The sequence below is a fragment of the Epargyreus clarus genome, unplaced genomic scaffold (assembly GCF_041222505.1).
Source record: "Epargyreus clarus isolate Ecla_fem2 unplaced genomic scaffold, WU_Ecla_fem_2.2 ptg000025l, whole genome shotgun sequence".
NCBI classification, from domain to species: domain Eukaryota; kingdom Metazoa; phylum Arthropoda; class Insecta; order Lepidoptera; family Hesperiidae; genus Epargyreus; species Epargyreus clarus.
In genome coordinates, this window is record NW_027332232.1 from 2,927,501 (window position 1) to 2,948,570 (window position 21,070).

Sequence of the window (21,070 nt, forward strand, 5' to 3'; positions counted from 1 at the left end):
CACTTGGCAGCGCGGTGGACTATGGCCTAATCCTTTTCATTCTGAGAGGAGACCCGTGCCCAGCAGTGGGACAGTAATGGGTTGTTCACCCTTTACATTTTTTTATTTATATGGCAACACAACGTTTGCCGGGTCAGCTAATATATATATAAATAAGTGCATACATCGTATGTTGAACAATGTACTCCGTAATAAACAATGATTTTCGTTTATGTATTTGTTGTTTTAAGTAAACACAATATTATGTACTACGTTTGTATCATGTACTGTTTTTGAAGGTGGTAGAACCCTTTGTGGTTCGACTCCGGCGGCACCACCGTCAAACCTATTTCTGCCTCATAACAGCAGTGTTAAGCGCTGCTGTGCTCCGGTTTGAAGGGTGTGGTAAGGGAGACATACTTTTCCGAGGCGTTCCAGCTCAGTCCTCAGGGGTAGCGGCGCATCTGTGGCCGACCTCAAGTAGGAATATCTAATGCTATCTGGGGTTGATTACGGTTGTCCATGGGCGGCAGTAGCCACTTACCATCAGGTGGACTGCATGCTCGTCTGCTACTCCTATATTATAGAAAAAAATACATATGCACAATATCCGGTTTTCTTCACATTGAGTTTCAATTGTACCTCTAATAAATATACTACGGGATAAATATACGCATTTTGATAACATTAAAAATATAATAATTATATTATTTGCCATTTAATTGACTGGAAAAACCAATAGATAGTAGAAGAGCTTTTTCAAAACTATTGTATTTATTTTCGGGCGTTTGGGGAAAATACGTGGTTATTTTACGTAAACAACGTATAATAAAATTAAAATTACTGTATTAAAATATGTTTTATTGTTCTTATTTGTATTTATTATAGTATCACTTAAAGTAAAAAAAATGCTTTCTACACTCACAGCCCTACACTAGGATTCCCTGTGTCGTGGGTGCCATGGACACACACATAGACAAATACACAAACACCCAGACCCAGAAACAGAAATCCAAATTCATCATTTAAATATCAGTCTGGCCGGGGATCGAACCCGGGACCCTTTGCGCGTCAGACCGGTATGGTGACCGCTCCGCCACGCGGGTCGTCAAGTAGTAAACGGATTGTAAAATTCTCAACTGTCTTTCGAGGCGTATCAGTTAAGTCCTCAAGGGTAGCGGCATACCTGTAGGTAACCTCAGGTAGAAATTCCTATCTGGGATTTTGCAGATGTCCATGGGCGGCAGTAGTCACTTACAACGTATAATAAAATAACTATATTAAAATATGTTTTATGGTTCTTATTTGTATTTATTATAATACCAGTTATAGTAGTAAATGGATTGTAAAAATTTCAACCTAGTACGGTTTAACAGTTAGATCGAAAAATGCCGAAAAATATCGGTTTGTTGTATGGAGACCCCCTTTAATATATAACTTTGTTTTATTTTTAGTATTTGTTGTTATAGCGGCCACCGTTATGCATCCTCTGTAAAAATTTCATGTGTCTATCTATTACGGTTCCGGAGATATAGCCTTGTGACAGACAGACAGACGGACAGACAGCGAAGTCTTAGTATTAGGGTTCCGTTTTTACCCTTTGGGTACGGAACCTTAAAAAACAACAAACAGACCTTCATTTTTATATACGTAAAAGACAATTTTTTCCTTATATGTATTGTATTATAATTTATCTTCGAGGTCAAACCAGCGGTCATCGGTAACATATACCTATAGCTTATAAATAAGTAGAATACCAGCTATTTTCCTCATAAGAAGTCAGTGTTTACAAAGCGCGGTCTAGGTCGGTTGTGTAAATGTCAAACTCTGGCGGACAATAAATAAATATGCGGTGAGTTACGCTTTTTTATATTTGAAGTTAGAACCCTCTGTGCTCTAGCACGTAGTAACTATTTATTAATCTGTGCTCTAGCGGACTAAAGCATGGTAATAGAGACATATTTTTCTGAGTACCAGCTTAGTCGGCAGGGTAGCGCTTTTGTAGCCATCAGGTAGGAATCTCTTCTTATCTGAAGTTGATTACAGTCCATACGGGAGTAGCCACTTACCATCAGGTTGACTGCATGCTCGTCTGCTACGTCTATAAACAACGCATTTATTTTCATTTTTTGATGAAGTTTTTGATTGAAACATTTTTTATTATAATAATCACTTAGTAGTTACTATTTATTTTACCAGCGATTGTTCAATAAAATAATAACAAGTTTATTTAAATGAAAAATAAAATAAAAAAGTGTGTGTGTGTCAGCTACGACGCACGATGGAGTTTACTCCTTACGAACGATAATTATGATATATATCGAATAGAAAAAAGGGTAAATGAACGCATCTGCTAAAATGATAAGAGAAACAAACATATATCTGTAATTATTCGGATTATTTATATTACTTCAATAATGCGTATTACATAAAGTATGTTACAAAATAATATAAATAATAATAATAATTGTGTTCAATTTATACAAATCCAATTTTAGGATGATTGATTTCTTTCACTTTGAATTATAATATCATTCTTAAATACTGTAATTATAGGTTTGTGGTAACTGAAATACGATACGTGAACTTCGAAAGTTACATGAGTTCTATATAGATGTATATATGGGCGCATGGGTATAATAGCGCCATCTAGTGGCAAGTTTTATAAATTGTAAGTTTGCAAGTTTATCAATCTATGTATTTTGGTTCCAAATATTATAATGGTAACTTAATATAATTGTTTATATTAAAGTAAATTTTAATATAATATAATTATTTATATTTAAAACAATGTTAAACGTTTTATAACTTAAAACTTAATAATTATAATTTCTTTGCCATCTATAAAATATCCTTGTTGGAATTTACGGATGCAATTTATATGAGACTATAAACATGTTATTATATGTAATTTGGATTGTTTCTGAATGTTTTATAATTCTAGAATTCATTTAAAACGTATTGCTAATTTTATATAACTTATTTTGAACATAATTCATTAGCAAGAATTCTGTAATAAATATTAAATAATACTGTTTTGATTTTGCCCGTTTATCGTTGATAGATGGTGCTGATCAATAATGCATCCATTTTTATAAGTTAAATTAATATATCAGTAACTTACAAAAGCCTCTTTATGTTAAAAACTTATTTTGCTAATATAATAATCTTATTCAATTGCTTACTGATTTTATATGTTACTCTTCTTTAAAAACGTTCATAAAAGATTGTTAATCATATTATGGCGCCAATGTTCATATTTTTCACAGTGTTTATAAATGATCAAACCTATAACTTAATTTATGCAAAAATGTAAACAAATTAGTTAATGACGTTTTAATGTTTTATATATTGCTAATTATTTTTATTGTAATAATTACTTTCATATGGGATTTGAACTTACTGTATTTTAAATTAATAAAAGCACTCTTGATTCATATTTTGGTTAAAAACGCTACTTCCTTTTTAAGAGGATATGATGATTGTAATAAAAAGGAGGAATTGTAATGGATCATTATTACGTTGCCGCCCAGCGACATGTATATGTCGACGATATCCCAATACCGCACTTTATTAATAAACTGAACGAAACGACTTTAATATGAGAATCACTTTTATTCACTTTTATTTACAATTCGAGCAGAGTAACGGCTTACACGACTGATTAAATTCGAATGTACCAGCGCGTGGACTTAAATACTACTCGAGTGACAAACAGCATAAGAACTACCTCACATCACTTGTTTTGTTATAACAAGTGACGTGATTCACAATAAATTTAACTGTTAATAAAATAACATTATATTGAAAATATTGTTTTAAAAATACGAGAATAAGTATTTTAATATTATTATAATTTACATAATTTATTTGGTATGACTAACAAAGTGTTTTGAAGTACTACCGGAAATCGTCCATATTTTAATCTAAATATTAATTCCACATTGACAATCAAAATTGACATAATAAAAATTAATAATGAATTTTAGGTTACTCCAAATAATTTATCTTACACAAAGTATATTTGTTTTAATAAACAAGCGCGTTACAACACGCAAACATTCCTTACAAGTTTTCATAAATCGCCAAAAGAGGGCGCTACTAGTAGGATGCAAATTAAACTAAGTTTTGTTTATAAAACAATAAAATTGGAGTCATAATAATCTAATTGATTTTTACTTTGAAGGTTTGCAACAATATGAATTATTAAAAATAAATTACAAAATCAATGTTTTAAAATCAGTCGAAAGAATCAGTGCAATGTCTAAGAGACATTGAGGTTAGATCAATAACAGTATTGTAATTACGAATAATTATTTTAAACATTAAATATTATAATATAAACGTAAGATACAGATTTACACCCATAAATAATTATTTTAAACATTAAATGTTATAATATAAACATAAGATACTGATTTGCGCCCATATATACTATCCGAAACGAAATGTACCGTAACCGTCCACGGACATGTATACATGTCCGAGTTTAGCACCTTCGTATTTGGCTTATTTTAAATTATCTATGTTTTATTTGTGGCTAAAAATACCTTTAAGTCTGTGAACCTATTTTACCGATACAACGCATTCCTTCACGTCACTAGTACAAAAAAATAAAATTATGACATTTCTATTCAGTGACTTCACTGGTGTTGCGCGTAAAGTGTGGATATATATGTTTGTCTCTTTCTACGTAACGCCTCAACTTTTCGTGTTACACTTGATTTTACTCCTCATAAAATTTCCGTACCGGGCCTTATAACTCAAATCGTTTCTTAAGGAGTAAACTCCAATAATAAAATAAATATATATTTATGTCCTTGCCCTAGACCTTATACATATATTTATAAAATTAGGGTTCTTATTGTGCCAGAGAAAAACATACAACAAACATACTTATTTTGAAGGTGGTAGAACCCTTTGTGGTTCGACTCCGGCGGCACCACCGCCACACCTATTTCTACCTAATAACAGCAGTGTTAAGCGCTGCTGTGTTTCGGTTTGAAGGGTGTGGTAAGGGAGACAGACTTTTCCGAGGCGTTCCAGCTTAGTCCTCAGGGGTAGCGGCGCATCTGTGGCTGACCTCGGGTAGGAATATCTAATCCTATCTGGGGTTGATTACAGATGTCCATGGGCGGCAGTAGCCATTTACCATCAGATGGACTGCATGCTCGTCTGCTACTCTTATTAGGTCGTTCAATAAGTCCCGGGACTAACCCAGAGATGGCATGATTCATGTCCAATCAACCTTATTTTTTAAAAGTACCAACCTTCAAGTGAGATGTGTTAAAATTTCATGTCAATCGAACCATAAACAACAAAGCTACTGTGGTGAGAGTGGCGCTCCTTTCGCATTTGTTCAAAACAACGAATATCGTGTGTTAATAAAACATTGCTATTTAATGGGAAAAAATACCGTGCAAGCTCAGCAATGGCTTGAAAAGTGTTATCCAGGCTCTGCTCCATCGAAAACAACGATTTGTCGGTGGTATACTAATTTCAAACGCGGTCGAACTGATACAAGTGATGCAGAACGCTCGGGCAGGCCAAATGAAGCAGTAACTTCGGGAAATATTAAGCAAGTTTTGAAAATAGTGATGGACGACCGCAAAACGAACGTTTCTGAGATTGCTGAGATCGTGAACATGTCGACTGGAAGTGCGTTTACGATTTTACATGAAAAATTGGGCATGAAAAAGGTATTTTCCAAGTGGGTGCCGCGCTTGCTCACAGTTGAACAAAAGCAACAACCAATAGACGATTCAGAGACCTGTTTGGCACGGTTTACTCGCAATAAACAGTATTTTTTCCGTCGGTATGTGACAATGGACGAAACATGGATCCACCATTACACTCCAGAGTCGAATCGGCAGTCAGCTGAGTGGCGTGCAGCCGGTGAGAGTCGTCCAAAGCGTCCGAAAACGCAACAGGCAGCTGGCAAAGTCACGGCGTCAGTTTTTTGGGACGCGAACGGTATAATTTTTATCGACTACCTTGAAAAGGGAAGAACCATCAATAGCGACTATTACATTGAGTTATTGGTGCGTTTGAAAGACAAAATCGTGAAAAAACTACCCCACATGAAGAAGAAAAAAATCATCTTTCATCAAGACAATGCACCGTGCCACAAATCAATGAAAACAATGGCCAAATTGAACGAGTTGGGCTTCGATTTGCTTCCTCACCCACCATACTCTCCAGATCTGGCCCCCAGCGACTACTGGCTCTTTGCTGATCTCAAAAGGATGCTCCAGGGAAGAAGATTTGGCTCGAATGAGGAAGTGATAGCTGAGACTAAAGCTTATTTTGAAGCCAAGGAGAAAACCTTCTACAAGCATGGTATCGAAAAGTTCGAAAAGCGTTGGAATGAATGTATCGCACTTGAAGGTGATTATGTTGATGAATAAAAAAGTTTTTTTCGAAAAAAACGTGTTTTTGCTAGTTAGTCCCGGTACTTATTGAACGATGTGTTATATTATAAAAAAAAACAGCCGAAACCACTGAACCTAAAATTCAAATATTTTGCACATAGATTCTTTATATATCGTAAGTGGACACTAGCAAGGAATTTTTGAAAATTCCAACCCCTAAAGAGGTAATATAGGGGTTGAAAGTTTGTTTTAATCTCTGACATTTTTTTTATGCAAATACTTTAAAATAAAAAAATACTTGTTGGAGTTTTTGAAAATCTGCCTGTAAAGGGGTAGGTAAATAGGCGCTAAAAATTGCTTGAAAATCCGTCAATTATGATGAAAACGCTATGAAATTTTGTTTTATCTATTTATATAGAAATAACTAAAAGTTTTACTTCGTTTCCGAAAAATCAACCCCTAATGGGTTTAATACTAGTTAATAATGATGACGATTATTTATTTTCAGATTAATCCTGCTACTTCTGCCAATTTTGGTGAGTTCTGCACCAGATAAAAGCGTGGATGAAGCTACCGCCTGGTTGAATACACAGTTATTGGATAACAATGACGGAACAGTCGACAACCGGGTAAACCTCACTCCAACTAGTAAGTCATTACTTTCATAATATAGGAGCAGCAGACGAGCTTGCAGTCCACCTGATGGTAAGTAGCTACTGCCATGGACATCTGTACAGCCCGAGATAAGATTAGATTCCTACCTGCGCTCAGCTACAGACCGCTACCCATGAAGACTAAGCTGGAATGCCTCAGAATAGTATGTCTTCACCACACCCTTCAAATCAAAACAGTACTGTTAAAACAGAAATTACGTAAAAATCCTGAATAGGTGGTGGTATGTATGGTGGTGTATATTTTAAATTGTTTGTATTTGCACGCATCCTTTGTGGGAGGGAGGGTGTTACACACTGCATGGTTCAAAATATATACCATCATACATATTTTTAGCGGATTGTTGCGAAGTAGTTTTAATCTTAACTTAATATCATGGATTTCCGCAAAGCAACGCCTGATACAACTGTATAACGTAAAAAATGTAAAAAACTTTGCTGTTAAAACAGAAATAGGTGTAGCGGTGGTGCCGGTGTCGAACCACGTAGTTATATTTCAATGGCGTCATCGCTCAAACGGTGATTATAAATTTCAAGCTACATTCGACAACACCTATTTATACATTTTATACGTATTATCCGATAGTAGAGATGTGCCGAGTCAGGTCGACTCGAGTCAGTACTCGAGTACTTACATAAACTCGCATACTCGAGTACCAGTAATACTCGAATACTGACGATACTCGTACACTACAACTACTACTCGTACAAGTAAAAACTTGATTAATTTTGTGTAGTGAGTGGCGTTTTTTTTGCTCTTCCGTGCTATAGGACTGTATGTTGTGCAAAGTACTCGAGTACTTTGTGAATACTTTGGACTCGAGTACTGACTCGATTCTTTTTTATATGAGTACTAAAGTACTCGAATACCAAAAATGGCCGACTCGGCACATCATTATCCGATAGTGTCGGTCAAAAGTCATCCTTATCGTTAAAAATTTGAAACGTCTACCATTTAAAGCAATATTTAATTATATCTATTTTTATCTTTTTATATACAAGCTAAAATGAGATAATTCAGATAATTTATTAAATGATGTCATTGTTTCATATATGAAGTGTTTGTTCAAGATTAACTTGTTGGACTTTGCGGCCTGTGGCCAACCTCAGGTAGGAATCTAATCTAAACTGGGATTGACTACATATAGCCTTGGGTTGTCACTTACATGTTCGTTTGCTAGGTCGTTTTGAAAAAGGTGGAAGAAACCTTTGTGTGACTCCGGCGGCAACACCGCCACACCTATATCTACCTACTAACATTGTTAAGCGCTGCTGTGTTCTGGTTTGAAGGGTGTGGTAAGGGAGACAAACTTTTCCGAGGCGTTACAGCTTAGTCCTCAGGGTAGCGGCGCATTGTGGTCGACCTCGAGTAAGAATCTCATTGTCTTTTTTTTATAATATAGGAGTAGCAGACGAGCATACAGTCCACCTGATGGTAAGTGGCTACTGCCGCCCATGGACATCTGTTACCAACCCCAGATAGGATTAGATATTCCCACCTGAGGTCGGCCACAGATGCGCCGCTACCCCTGAGGACTAAGCTGGAACGCCTCGGAAAAGTCTGTCTCCCTTACCACACCCTTCAAACCGGAACACAGCAGCGCCTAACACTGCTGTTATTAGGTAGAAATAGGTGTGGCGGTGGGGCCGCCGGAGTCGAACCACAAAGGATTCTACCACCGTCTGAGGTTGATTACAGTTGTCTATGGGCGGCAGTAGCCATTTAACATCAGGTGGGCTGCATGCTCGTCTGCTATATATATATAAACATATATGTATATAAACATACATCTACAAACGGAGAGTAATGATGTTACAGGCAAAGGTTCATGTACGACAACAGATGGCAAAGAAGGGAGCTGCGTGAAACCTACATACTGTAATAAGGCTCAGAAACCGCGGGACACGAAAACCCTATTCACGTACAGGTATTTTTATACGGGATTTTACAACTGCTAACCTAACCTAACCTAACCTTTTTCGTGACCCTTCAACGGTACCCGGTGCCGAGGGAGCGACACAGGGTTATGTGGAATTTTTACCGCACTAAAACCCCCCGGTGGCCGTCCTAACGCTTTTGGAGAACTGCGGGATCTCCGATGCAACACAACCGGAGTCCTCCAGACTCTGCCCTGGGGCAGCAGTTTTCGCTCCTCCCACACGATCTGGCGTTTACGACGGGATGCGACCACACACGCCGCCGTCCTTCCCGGGGTCGTTGGCCGGACGGCTCGAGCTCCCACTCTTGCCGCCAGCAACCCTGGAGGCCTTTTAGTCGCCTACAGGGTCTACAGGGTACAACCACTAATCTAACCTTATCACCACACCCGTCCAATGTGCTTATTTCAACGTTGTGATTAAAAGGTACTTAAGTTTTAAGCCTAGGGAATGAAATCCTTTCAGTCTAGGGGCCGAGGTTCAAATCCTACACATCTCTGATTTTCCAAAGTGATGTGTGTATTCGCAATTAATTATCACTTGCTAGAAATAATTGTGGAGAAAAACATCGCGAGGAAACCTACACGTGAGAGTTCTAAAGAAAAAAAGTTCAAATATTAGTATTGGTATAAGTGTTAGGCCATTTATTTTTGGCCAACTATTTCTATTGGGCGGCGCTAACAAAATTTTTTTTAAAGATATCTATTAATTAAAGCTGTGATAGCCTAGTGGTTAAGAAACTCGGCCTCTCGATCGAGGGGTCCGAGGTTCAAATCCCAGGCACGCACCTCTGATTTTTCAAAGTTATGTGCGTATTAGAATTAATTATCACTTGCTAAACGGTGAAGGAAAACATCGTGAGGAAACCTGCATACCTGAGATTTATAAAAAAAATCTCAAAGGTATGTGAAGTCTACCAATACGCACTTGTCCAGCGCGGTGGACTATGGCCTAATCCTTCTCATTCTGAGAGGAGACCCGTGCCCAGCAGTGGGACAGTAATGGGTTGTTGATGATGATGATGATGATTAATTAAACAAATTTACTTCTATAATATAAAAATGAATCGTAAAACTGTTGGTAAGAGCATATCTCGAGAGCGGCTATTCCTTGAATGTATAACAGTAAATAGTATAATTGTTGTAAAAGTGTGCGGCGCTTTTGGAAAACTGATAAATGAAGCACCCCGCGCTTTTTTCACAATTATACTATTTACTGTTCCTTAATTGATTCCTAGATTGAAAATTATTTTCTAATTTATAGTTGATTTTATCATAAAAGAGGGTTTTTTAGTTTTGAAACTATATTTATTTTGAAAACGTTAATTTTAGTAATGGTTACTTTCCAGGGAACTTGGCTGTCCACACTATATGCTACAGTGTTGTCCGTTGGACCAAATTAGGCAGAAGAAAAAGGAAACTAAAACTGTGAGTCCCCTTTTTTGCCCAAAAACAATGATGCCAATGATTATTATTGTACTGTTTTTGTGTTTGTTTTTATTTAATTATTTAAATAGTATTAATCGTTTTAATTTATTTATTTCAATAATTTCATAAGTGTCAATATTTAAATTATTTTTTATTTCCCACACCCAAAAGAAGAGAACCAAACCAGACCGCAACAGAACAAAGTTTAACATTACTGTATTAAGCAGAAATAGATGTGTGTTTCAGAAAACAATAAATACTACGACACACAGTACCACGACAGCCCTTCTTAAAGTAACTGATGACATTTTTTAGAATATAATAATTTATTTGCATAGAATAGGTACATAATCAGGTGTTACAAAATTTAGGTCCTCTTATTCTGCTAACAATACGGTAGCATGCAAATTGAAGAAAATATAATAAAAATTAGTTATCATACAATTAGAAAAAAAAGAAATAAAAATGTCAATAGAATCAATTGCATAGAAACTCATTTATGTTATAAAAATTGTTTAACAATAAATATGTCCTTAATTTAAATTTAAATATATTAGACGATTGCTTCTTAATGTCATCCGTTAATGTCATTCGTGAGGGCATGGAGAATAAACTGATCACCTTTTCAATTCTCATAGATTTCTCAAACGCATTTAATATGGTAGATCATGATATTCTCCTCGCGGCTCTCCAACATCTCAACTTCTCATCCACAGTTCTGGAATGGTTTTCCTCTTACCTCCGTGGTCGCCCGCAAGCTGTCAGAGTTAAACGAGTGTTTTCCGATTGGTGTGAACTAATGTCTGGTGTCCCACAAGGTGGAATTCTCTCTCCCATATTATTCGCCGTATTTATCAATTTCTTAACTTTTTCTCTTGACTGCTCTTATCATTTGTATGCGGACGACCTTCAGATATATACACAGGTTTATGACAATGATATTGAAATTGGGATTAACAAGCTTAATAAAAATTTAAATAATATTTATTCGTGGTCACAAAATTATAGTCTTCACGCCAGATATGTAAACTAGATTTAAGTGCTGTCTGTCCGATTATTTTAAATTTCACTGTGATCCTTTTTCACCTGTGGTTAAAAATTTAGGTATTTACATAGACTCGACATTCGATTGGAACGCTAATGTGAATGAAGTGAGTCTGTCGGTTTTTGCTACATTACGCTCACTTAACCGTTTAAGGAACTTTTTACCTTTCCCTTTCCCACAAAGAAGTATCTTGTGCAGACACTTGTTTTCCCTATCATCGACTATGCTCATGTGTGTTACTTTGACATAAGTGAAGATTTCCTTAACAGACTTGAACGTCATGTTAATTATTCCATACGTTTCATTTTCTGTCTACGTATGTTCGATCACATTTCCTCGTATAGTCGCCAGCTTAATTGGCTTCCAATTTGTGAACGTAGACAACTTCACTTGCTTAATTCTTTTTTTACAATACTTTTTAATCCCGTTGCATCGGAGTACTTAAAATGTAAATTTCAGTATCTCCGTGATTTCCATGATCGGGAACTCCGTTACGCGGACTCCCTTGCTTTGTCTTTTCCATCCCATCGCTCTGGGTTTCTCTCTAACTCTTTCACGATTCAATCAACACGGCTTTGGAACGCTATTCCTGAGGAAGTAAGAAAAGTGTGCTCCAAATACACTTTTACAAAGAAAGTTATTGCTCATTTCTTTAAAAAATCTAATATTAAATAATTAAATTTTATATTTGCTCGTTGCTTATCCTAGTTATCTATTTACTTGCTATATATCTATTTACATGTCCTTTTCTTCACTCTCTTTTCTTTATATTCTCATGTTTGACATTCTCTTTCTATCCTTCTATTCTTTTTTTTCTTTTCTTTTTATATATTTTTTTCTCTTCTTTTAATTACGTTTAATATTAAAATGTATTTTGCGCCGCCTTTATATTTTCTGCACATCCTTAAGGTTGACTGGTAGAAAATGCTACTATGCATTAAGTCCGCCTATTGTACCACTTGTTTTTATTGGTCATTAAAGTGTACTAAAAAAAATATGTAATATTTTTTATATTAAGTATATAAGCAATGATAGCCTGGTGGTTAAGAAACTTGAGGAAACCTGAGAGCACACCTGAGATATCTTTAAAGATTTTTTTCAAAGATATGTGAAGTCTACAAATACGCGCTTGACCAGCGCGATGGACTATGACCTATTCCTTCTCATTCTGAGAGGAGACCTGTGTCCAGCAGTTGGACACTTGTTGATGATGACAAATTAATAAATTTATTTGATTTGATTTTATGACGATGGTTTTTTATATGAACTTCTTCAGTTGCCCCTGGAGTGTGGTTGGAGTAACCCAGGCGGGTACAGTCTTCGATCTTCGGATGACGACGACGGCTTCTCGCAATTTGGTGACTTTCCTTGGATGGTAGCATTGCTGAAGTAAGTTTATTTTTTATAATATAGGAGTAGTGGATGAGCATGCAGTCCACCTGATGGTAAGCTACTGCCGTAGGCCACAGGTGCGCCGCTATCCCTGAGGAATAAGTTTGTATGCCTCGGAAAAATATGTCCTTACCACACCTTTAAAACCAGAACAGAGCAGCGCTTAATAATGTTGTTATAAGGCAGAAGTAGGTGTCAAAATCAGTGTCGTAAGTAAGTCTACCGGTAACCACTCCTTTCCACCGAAATGCAAGAACTTCACGCTTTTGAAGGTAGTACCTTTGTGTTCTGGTTTGAAGGGTTTGGTAAGAAAACATACTTTTCTGAAACATTCCAGGTTAGTCCTCAGGAGTAGCGGCGCATCTATGGCGGACCTCAAGCGGGATTATCTAATCTGGAGTTCATTACAGATGTGCATACGGCAGTGATCCTATCGTCAGGTGGACTGCATGCTCGTCTGCTACTCTTATAAATAAAACAAACACGCTAGAAATAAGTATGGCGTTTCAACGTTCATGATGATTTAATCCAAATTTTGTTTGCAGACGATCAGATGCTACCGAGTGGAACAAAGATGATTATGTTGGTGGTGGTAGCCTTATCCACCCATCTGTGGTACTCACAGTTGCGCATAAGGTCGAAGGTCTACAACCATCATCGGTATGCTAACAAAACATGCTTTATAGTTAGATGCCAGAACCCGTTTTGGCTCGAATCTAGCGGCATCAACACCGAGGCGTTCCCACTTAGAGCTCAAATAAAATTCTCCCTTACCACACCCTTCAAACCAGAACACAGCAGGTTAACACTGTTGTTATTAAACAGAAATACGTGCGGTAGTGACTCCCAATTCGAACCACAAAAGGTTCTATACCACCATCTGTGGAGAAATAGCTATGGTCGTATACTTCAAAATTTTCACAATGCATTTTTTTCTATGGCCGGTATGATACATACTTGAAATAAAAGATAAATTAAAATTTTGTAGTATGGAAGTATCCATGTGCGAGTTCGACTCGTACTTGGGCAATAATCTTTGTACGGAACCCAAAAACCTTCACCAATTTCAGTTAAAATGCCGCGCAGGAGAGTGGGACACGAGAACTACCAATGAGATTCTGCCGCACCAAGACAGGAATGTCCGCAAAATTACCGTGCATGAAGAGTTCTTACATTGTAAGTATTTTTAATAGTGACCAACTCTACCTGATTTTTTGGTCAAAACTGAATAAAAAATGCTTAAGTGACCGACTAAAATTGGTTCGGCCGATACTACGAGTGTCTGAAAGGTATTCGCACGGCCTGTATACACAGCATCTCCCGTGCTATCATCTGCATAGCAATGAATGCTACCAGCTTGTAGCAGCATATCATTGATATGTAGAATAAAAAGCGTGGGAGATAATACAGACCCTTGGGGCACACCAGCGTTGATGGGCTTCGTGTCTGAGCAGCACCCGTAAACTACGAACTTAATATGCCGCTCAGATAAAAAGCTGGCCGTCCATGTGCACAACCTCTCGGGAAGACCGTAAGATGGTAACTTAGCGAGAAGGGCCAGACCAATTAACTTAGCCAGGCCAGACCCGGTCGAAGGCCTTGCTCTCAATAGCCTGTACCCATCGGTGGGTGAGGTACACTAGAAGTTCACCAGCTGACCGGCCCTTGCGAAAACCATACTGGTGATCGCTGATCAGCTGGTGGTTCTCAAAGTACCTAAGGAGCTGCGTATTTATAACACGCTCCATGGCTTTTGATAACAAGGAGGTTATCACTATAAGCCTGTAGTTGGCCGGGTCACTGCGGTCACCCTTTTTGGGAATCGGGTGTACAAGGGCAACCTTCCAGAAAGACGGTACTTGTCCTGTTATGTAGAAAGCAAGAATAGGCGCGTTAAGGGAGCCAACTCGGGAGCGCACGTCCTGAGTACCACCGCGGGGTTTCGTCTGGCCCACTCAACTTATTGACATCGACGGACAATAGAGCAGCTCGCCTGACTGTCTTCTGCGTAAAGCGAATGTCCGGCATAGAGGGGTAACCAAGTAGCCGCTCGCCAATTCCGATGTGCTTAGACTTTGCTTTGGCCAAATGCTTCTTCGCTGAACGGGAGGCAAAATTAAACGCGGTTCGGAGCTCGGGGATTTTTGGGTCCTTGCTAGCATGCGCTGATGCCCAGGTTTGGAAGGCCTCCTGCTTAAGGCTTAGCGCTTTAGCACAAGACCCATAAAACCAGGACTGACTCCGCCCGCGGACTGACACGACAGAATTTGGAATGAAACACTCCATACCCTGCCGTATCACGTCGGTTACAGACTCAGCACACGAGCTAAGGTCACCCGAGATGAAACGTAGATGCCTCCGAGGGTACGAAGCCAGGAACTGCCGGAATCCGTCCCAGTCCGGTGACTTGTGGTGCCAAACTTGTCGTCTCCCGGAGGGACGTATCTCCACGGGGTACGACAAGGGCACAGTCGAACTTACCAAGCAATGGTCAGAGGATCCAAGGGGAGAATTGACCATTACTTGGTAGTCTACCGGATGGGTACTTGGTAGTCAGCGGTAGGTCCAGCAAAGAGGTAGTATGGGTCTCTACACCAGGTACTCTAGTGAAACCATGTACCCTAGTGAAAACATGTACGACCAGAGAGCCCATATGCCAAGGAGAAGTCATGCAGATGCAGATCTCCCGGCAAAGTCGGTGGTCCGGGATCCGGCCAATCAACATGATGAGCGTTGAAATCACCAAGAGCCACCAACTCTGCCGAGGGACACTGCTGCAGCATTTTGTCGGTTGTCCACTGGACGTGCTCGAATAATCGAGTTGTCTCCACATTTCCGTTATAGGACCTATATAGGACCGCGTAGACACGGGTAACACCTCCGACGTCCGCGCGCAGCCGCACCAATGATATATCCTTGTTTTCGAGAAAGCTGAGATGGCGATAGCAGACATCTTCCTGAACATACACACATACTCCGGCACAAGGCCTGCAGGCATGTTCTAAATTGAAGCCGGGGTATTCCAAATACGATGTATCGTCCGGGGTAGATATCTGCGTCTCCGTCAAAAAGAGAAAAGCCGGCTTTACCGTCTCAAGGTGGTGGTGGACATTCAGATTGGAATGGACTCCTCTGATATTGCACATATCCACAGCAAATATGGAAGAGGTCGCCGCTGTGCAACTATTCTTCTTTTTAGGCTTTCTCATGGTTGGTGGTTGGTCACAAGAAGGGCGGGAATTTGAAAGGATTTGCAATGCTCCGTCAACGCCTCACGAGACAAAGTATGAGTCTCGTGACACCAAACCTACAGAGGTGATGGTAGGATGCTGGCGCGGGGGACGAAAGGGCCCCGGTCCCCCCGTGCACGACTACCTGGCTTCACTCCGGTCTCTTACTCCGTCAAGGTAGCCGCGCAACGGGATTTTTCGCCGGTTGGCGGGACAGCCTCCCGGGCCTGAGGTTAACAGTGTTGCCCGGGTTCGGGTCCCCAACTAACCAGCGGGTGGCTAGCAGACAACCGTTTCAACGGGTCTCCCTGACCCCCGCGCCAACACACCACGCCCCCGGGGGCAACGTTGCTTAAAGAGACCCACCGGACCCGTAAAGTACGCCGTCGCAAGCACCTCAACAGCATGGGAAGGGGGGATAAATGGATAAACAGGCTCCTAGGCGCACTACCGAAACACATTATTGGCGGTAGAATCCGGCCTGAGGGTGGTAGCTAGCCAGGCAAATCCCACGAAGAGACCTTACCACCAAGCGGGACACCTTTGGGAATTACGCCAGGCGGTGTCAGACCCAGCAACCAGTGGGACCGTCGTAGTACGATATTAAATGCCCGAGAAGACGCTGCTGCCCATCTACCCGGTAAATAACCTTAGTCGCCTTCTACGGGCCACGGCAGGTATGGGGTGGCCTATTCGCCGCCGGAGCCACACGGCAAAAATTTCTTCTCGCTGTCCATTTTTTAACCCAATACCTTTTGTTCTATTTCCGTTTAAATACAAGAATTAATTAAACGGAAAATTAGATATAATTAAAATTAAACACCCTCGCGCACTGCAGTCATGGTAGCAAATGGCATAAAATCTCAAAATACGATTATTGTTTAGAAATTCTGTTAACACGGACGCAATAAAATATTCCATGCGAGGCAATTATTGCCCAAGACTACGAGCGGGAAGAGCGAATGCTTAGACGAACAAAATATTTTATATTCCTTCGATAATCGTACCTTCGAGACGAGAAACTCTCTCCATCTAAATGGGGCATTATGAACCGATTTCGATTATTTTTTTGTTTCACTTCACAGGGAACGCCCAATATGACGTAGCGCTGTTGTTCATGGAGACGCCTTTCGTCCTTGAAGGCCAGGGTCACATCGGCGTGGCCTGCCTGGCCCCGAACCTGCCTACCCTTGGCTCGCTTTGCTACAGCATGGGCTGGGGAAGGTCCTTAGAAAACTTGGACGCTAAAATCAATTCAGCTCTATTGAAGAAGGTGTATAGTGTTATAGTTGTCGTGAACTATTTTTTTATAATATACGAGTAGCAGACGAGCATGCAGTCCACCTGATGTTATGTGGCCGCTGCCCATGGACATCTGTTATGCTCAGAGAGGATGAGATTCCTCCGAAAGGTCAGTCACAGATGCGCCGCTACTCCTTAGGACTAAATTAAGATGCTTCGGAAAAATATGTCTCCCTTATCACAATCTTCAAAATAGAACACAGCAGCGCTTAACACTGCTGTTAATAGGTGGAAATAGCTGTGGCGGTGGTACCGATGGAGTCGAACCACAAGGGATTGTACCATCTCATAAATTATTTAATTAAGTAAGTAATTAAGTGATAATTAACTTCTAATTTTTTTTTTTATAATATAAGAGTAGCAGACGAGCATGCAGTCCACCTGATGGTAAGTGGCTACTGCCGCCCATGGACATCTGTAATCAACCCCAGACAGGATTAGATATTCCTACCTGAGGTCGGCAACAGATGCGCCGCTACCCCTGAGGACTAAGCTGGAACGCCTCTGAAAAGTCTGTCTCCCTTACCACACCCTTCAAACCGGAACACAGCAGCGCCTAACACTGCTGTTATTAGGTAGAAATAGAACTTCTAATACGCACATAATGTTGAAAAATCAGTGACCTGGGACCCGGTTGAGAGGCCGAGTTACTGGGATCATCACCATCATCAGCACATTACTGTCCCACAGTTGGGCACGGGTCTCCTCTCAGAATGAGAAGGATCAGGCCATAGTCCACCGCACCTGCCGAGTGCGTGTTGGTAGACTTCACATACCTTTTGAGAACTTTTTTTAAGAATTCTCAGGTATGCATGTTTCCTCACGATTTTTCCTTCGCCGTTTAAGCAAATGATATATTAACTTCTAATATGCAAATAACTTTCAAAAATCAGTGGTGCCTGGGATTTGAACCTCGGACCCCTCGATCAAGAGGACGCGTATCTTAACCACTAGGCTAAACTTTTCCGAACGTATAGTAATGATTTCTTATTTTCTTCTCTTTAAACTCTTGTTTCTTCCAGATAAAACTACCTATAGTGGATTCGAAAACATGTCAAACACAGCTACGAAAAACTACCTTGGGTAGCGATTACACACTTCCCGACACCTTGATGTGTGCTGGTGGTGAAGAAGGGAAGGATACCTGCTTAGGGGATGGTGGGTCGCCACTCGTCTGCGAAATAAAGGTACGTCATTCGACAGGATTTTAGGATTCCGTACCAAAAGGGAAGAAACGGAACCCTATTAAGCCTCCAGTATTTTAACTTAACATTTCAATATGGTAGACCAACTATCCGATAACACAAAAAAAAGTTTGGAAAATCCAAAAGTGCACGACTCATAATGCTCATTTAATTATGAAATATATAAAAAAAAAAAAAAACTTAAGTCATTCAAAATTAATAGCCGAAAAAACAGCTGTAGTAGGAAGAAGGTACTGCACAAGCGCCCCTAGTGGAATAAATGTACATAATATCTATAGATATACAGTCTTGTAGTTTTCGTTTTTTATTAATTGCAATTAAACGACACTGAATTAATTAATCATTTGCATTCAGTGACCTACAATCGTCGATTAGAATTTTTTAAAAAAAAATTTAACTCAAATGATGGATTTTTTCACAAGTTACAGTGTTTTCAGGTTTCACACATGACGGACTGGAAATTTTTTTGACCTATTTTGGTGTTTTTTTCCAATTCTATTGCAGTAAATCAATTGCAGTAAATCAATTTTTAAAAAGTATGGAATTAATCTCCATTAAATTATCTCGACAATAGTATGCAAAATATCTTGATTCCGTGAACTATCAAGGCTATAATAATAAAAATAGCCGCCGAAATGAAGCGAAAAAAATTTTTCGATCGTAAAGCACTCTCTGATGCTTCGCATCATGAGTCGTGCAATAAACACTGCCTCAACATATTTGTACACGCAGTTAACGAAAGGAGTCGAAGAAAAAAATCGATAGTGCAAAAATGGTCATCCTCTTATAGTCTGCGCCAAACTTCAAGTCCGCTCTGAAGATAATGCTCACAGGTATCAGTCAGAGAGCCAATACCAATTCGAACACAACTACAAGCATATACTCCGTAGCTACGTAAGGGCACACTAACGCAGCTATGTAGGTACCCGTGGACGAGAGAGTCCCGCTAATATCTATAATAGGCATGATGACAGTATTAAAAATTGAAGAATAAATATACTTAAAAACAATATGTTTTAAGCATTCTCAAAAATAGCACAGTTTTAATTAAAACTTTAGGATTCATTATATTTTTAATAAAATAATGTAGAATAATGCAGTCGGCCATCTTGTCTAAAATGCTAATCGGGGCAAAATTACGTCATTCTTTTGGTGTGTCACCGTATTGCTTGAACTTTTCTATGGGATACACACGTGAGCGTTTTCGCGCTTAATTCAAAATGTATTTTAAAAATGCTTATATTTCCGTTTATACTGAAATTATTGCCGAAATAATACGATTTTTGGAATCAGTAGACATGTGCCTACATTATAGAAGGGGAGTTCAAAATTTGTCATCATGCCCATTAGATCTTGCGAGGCGACTCGTTTCTAAATTCGGAGCGGACTAGCAGTTTGCTACGAACTACTAAGACATTTTTTTTCTGAGAGGTCAGCCCCTAAGCCATGTTCTCCTCAAGTTTGTCGTGGTACTTATGGGTCACCTTGTATATAGGTTATAGGTTACATACTAAAGCTATATTTTTCAGGCTTCAGGATCACTGCTGAGATATCAGGTTTACGGAATGGTAGTCTTTGGTGTCAACGACGAATGTGGGAAGAAGGATGTGCCGAGTGCATACGCAAAGGTTCCCGTAATGTTGGACTGGATCAACAGGAAGATGGCCGAGGAAAAACTGAACCAACCGTACAAAATATAAAAAAAACAGTTGATAGGTCTGAAAGACAATTAAATTAAAGAAAATAAAAAAATATATGGAATGGTATAATACTTTATGGTCTTTAGTTTAAAACTTCACCATCATCATCATCGTCAACTTATTAATGTCCTACTGTTGGGCACGGATCTCCTCGTATAATGAGAAGGATTAGGCCAAAGCAGCGGCGGACTAGGCCCGGGGCGGAAAGTCGAATGGAGGCCCCCAGTGTAAAAAAATCGCCTGCGTTTGACGGTGACATTTGTTTTTAGTTGAGCTTTTTTAGCAACCCGGGGCGGACCGCCCCTTCCGCCCTCCCTTAAGCCGCTAGAGGGCCATAGTCCCCCGCGCTGAACAAGTGCGTATTGGTAGATTTCACAAACTTTTGAGATTTTTTTTATAAATCTCTCAGATAAGTTGGTTTCTTCACGAGGTTTTCCTTCGCCGTTTAGCAAGTGATAATTAATTTTTAATACGCACATAGCTTTGAAAAACCAGAGGTGCGTGCGTGAGAGGTTCTCTCCCTCTGTGGTTCGGCAGCGGTACCACCGTCACACCTATTTGTTATACCAGCAGTGTTAATCGCTGCTGTATTCGGGTTAGAAGGGTGTGGTAAGGGAGACATACTTTCCGAAGCTTTCCTTCTTAGTGCTCAGGTCCACATCTGTGGCCGAGCTCAGGTAGGAATATCTAATGGTATCTAGGGTTGAATACAGATGTCCATGGGGGCAGTAGCCACTTACCATCAGGTACATGCTCGTCTGCTACTCCTATATTATGAAAAAATCTACTGTTGTCCTGTTGCTGGACACA

General features: G+C 39.5%; 1 protein-coding gene across 1 annotated transcript; it reads left to right on the forward strand.

Annotated features, from left to right (window-relative positions):
• The first annotated feature begins 1,744 nt into the window (after positions 1-1,744).
• Positions 1,745-20,331, forward strand: LOC140752733 (phenoloxidase-activating factor 2-like). The gene is made up of 10 exons (XM_073087069.1): positions 1,745-1,831; positions 6,859-6,998; positions 8,841-8,949; positions 10,308-10,386; positions 12,708-12,820; positions 13,369-13,483; positions 13,894-13,999; positions 17,139-17,326; positions 18,378-18,542; positions 20,090-20,331. Exons 1-10 carry the CDS (start codon positions 1,827-1,829, stop codon positions 20,258-20,260), a joined length of 1,191 nt encoding a protein of 396 aa, XP_072943170.1. The 5' UTR covers positions 1,745-1,826; the 3' UTR covers positions 20,261-20,331.
• The last annotated feature ends 739 nt before the right edge of the window (positions 20,332-21,070 follow it).

What these genes read in the sequence shown, in the direction of transcription:
- LOC140752733 (XM_073087069.1), top strand. An exon ending in AAAACCCTATTCACGTACAG is followed by an intron (nt 8,950 to 10,307) that starts GTATTTTTATAC and finishes GTTACTTTCCAG; the next exon opens with GGAACTTGGCTGTCCACACT. An exon ending in AGAAAAAGGAAACTAAAACT is followed by an intron (nt 10,387 to 12,707) that starts GTGAGTCCCCTT and finishes GAACTTCTTCAG; the next exon opens with TTGCCCCTGGAGTGTGGTTG.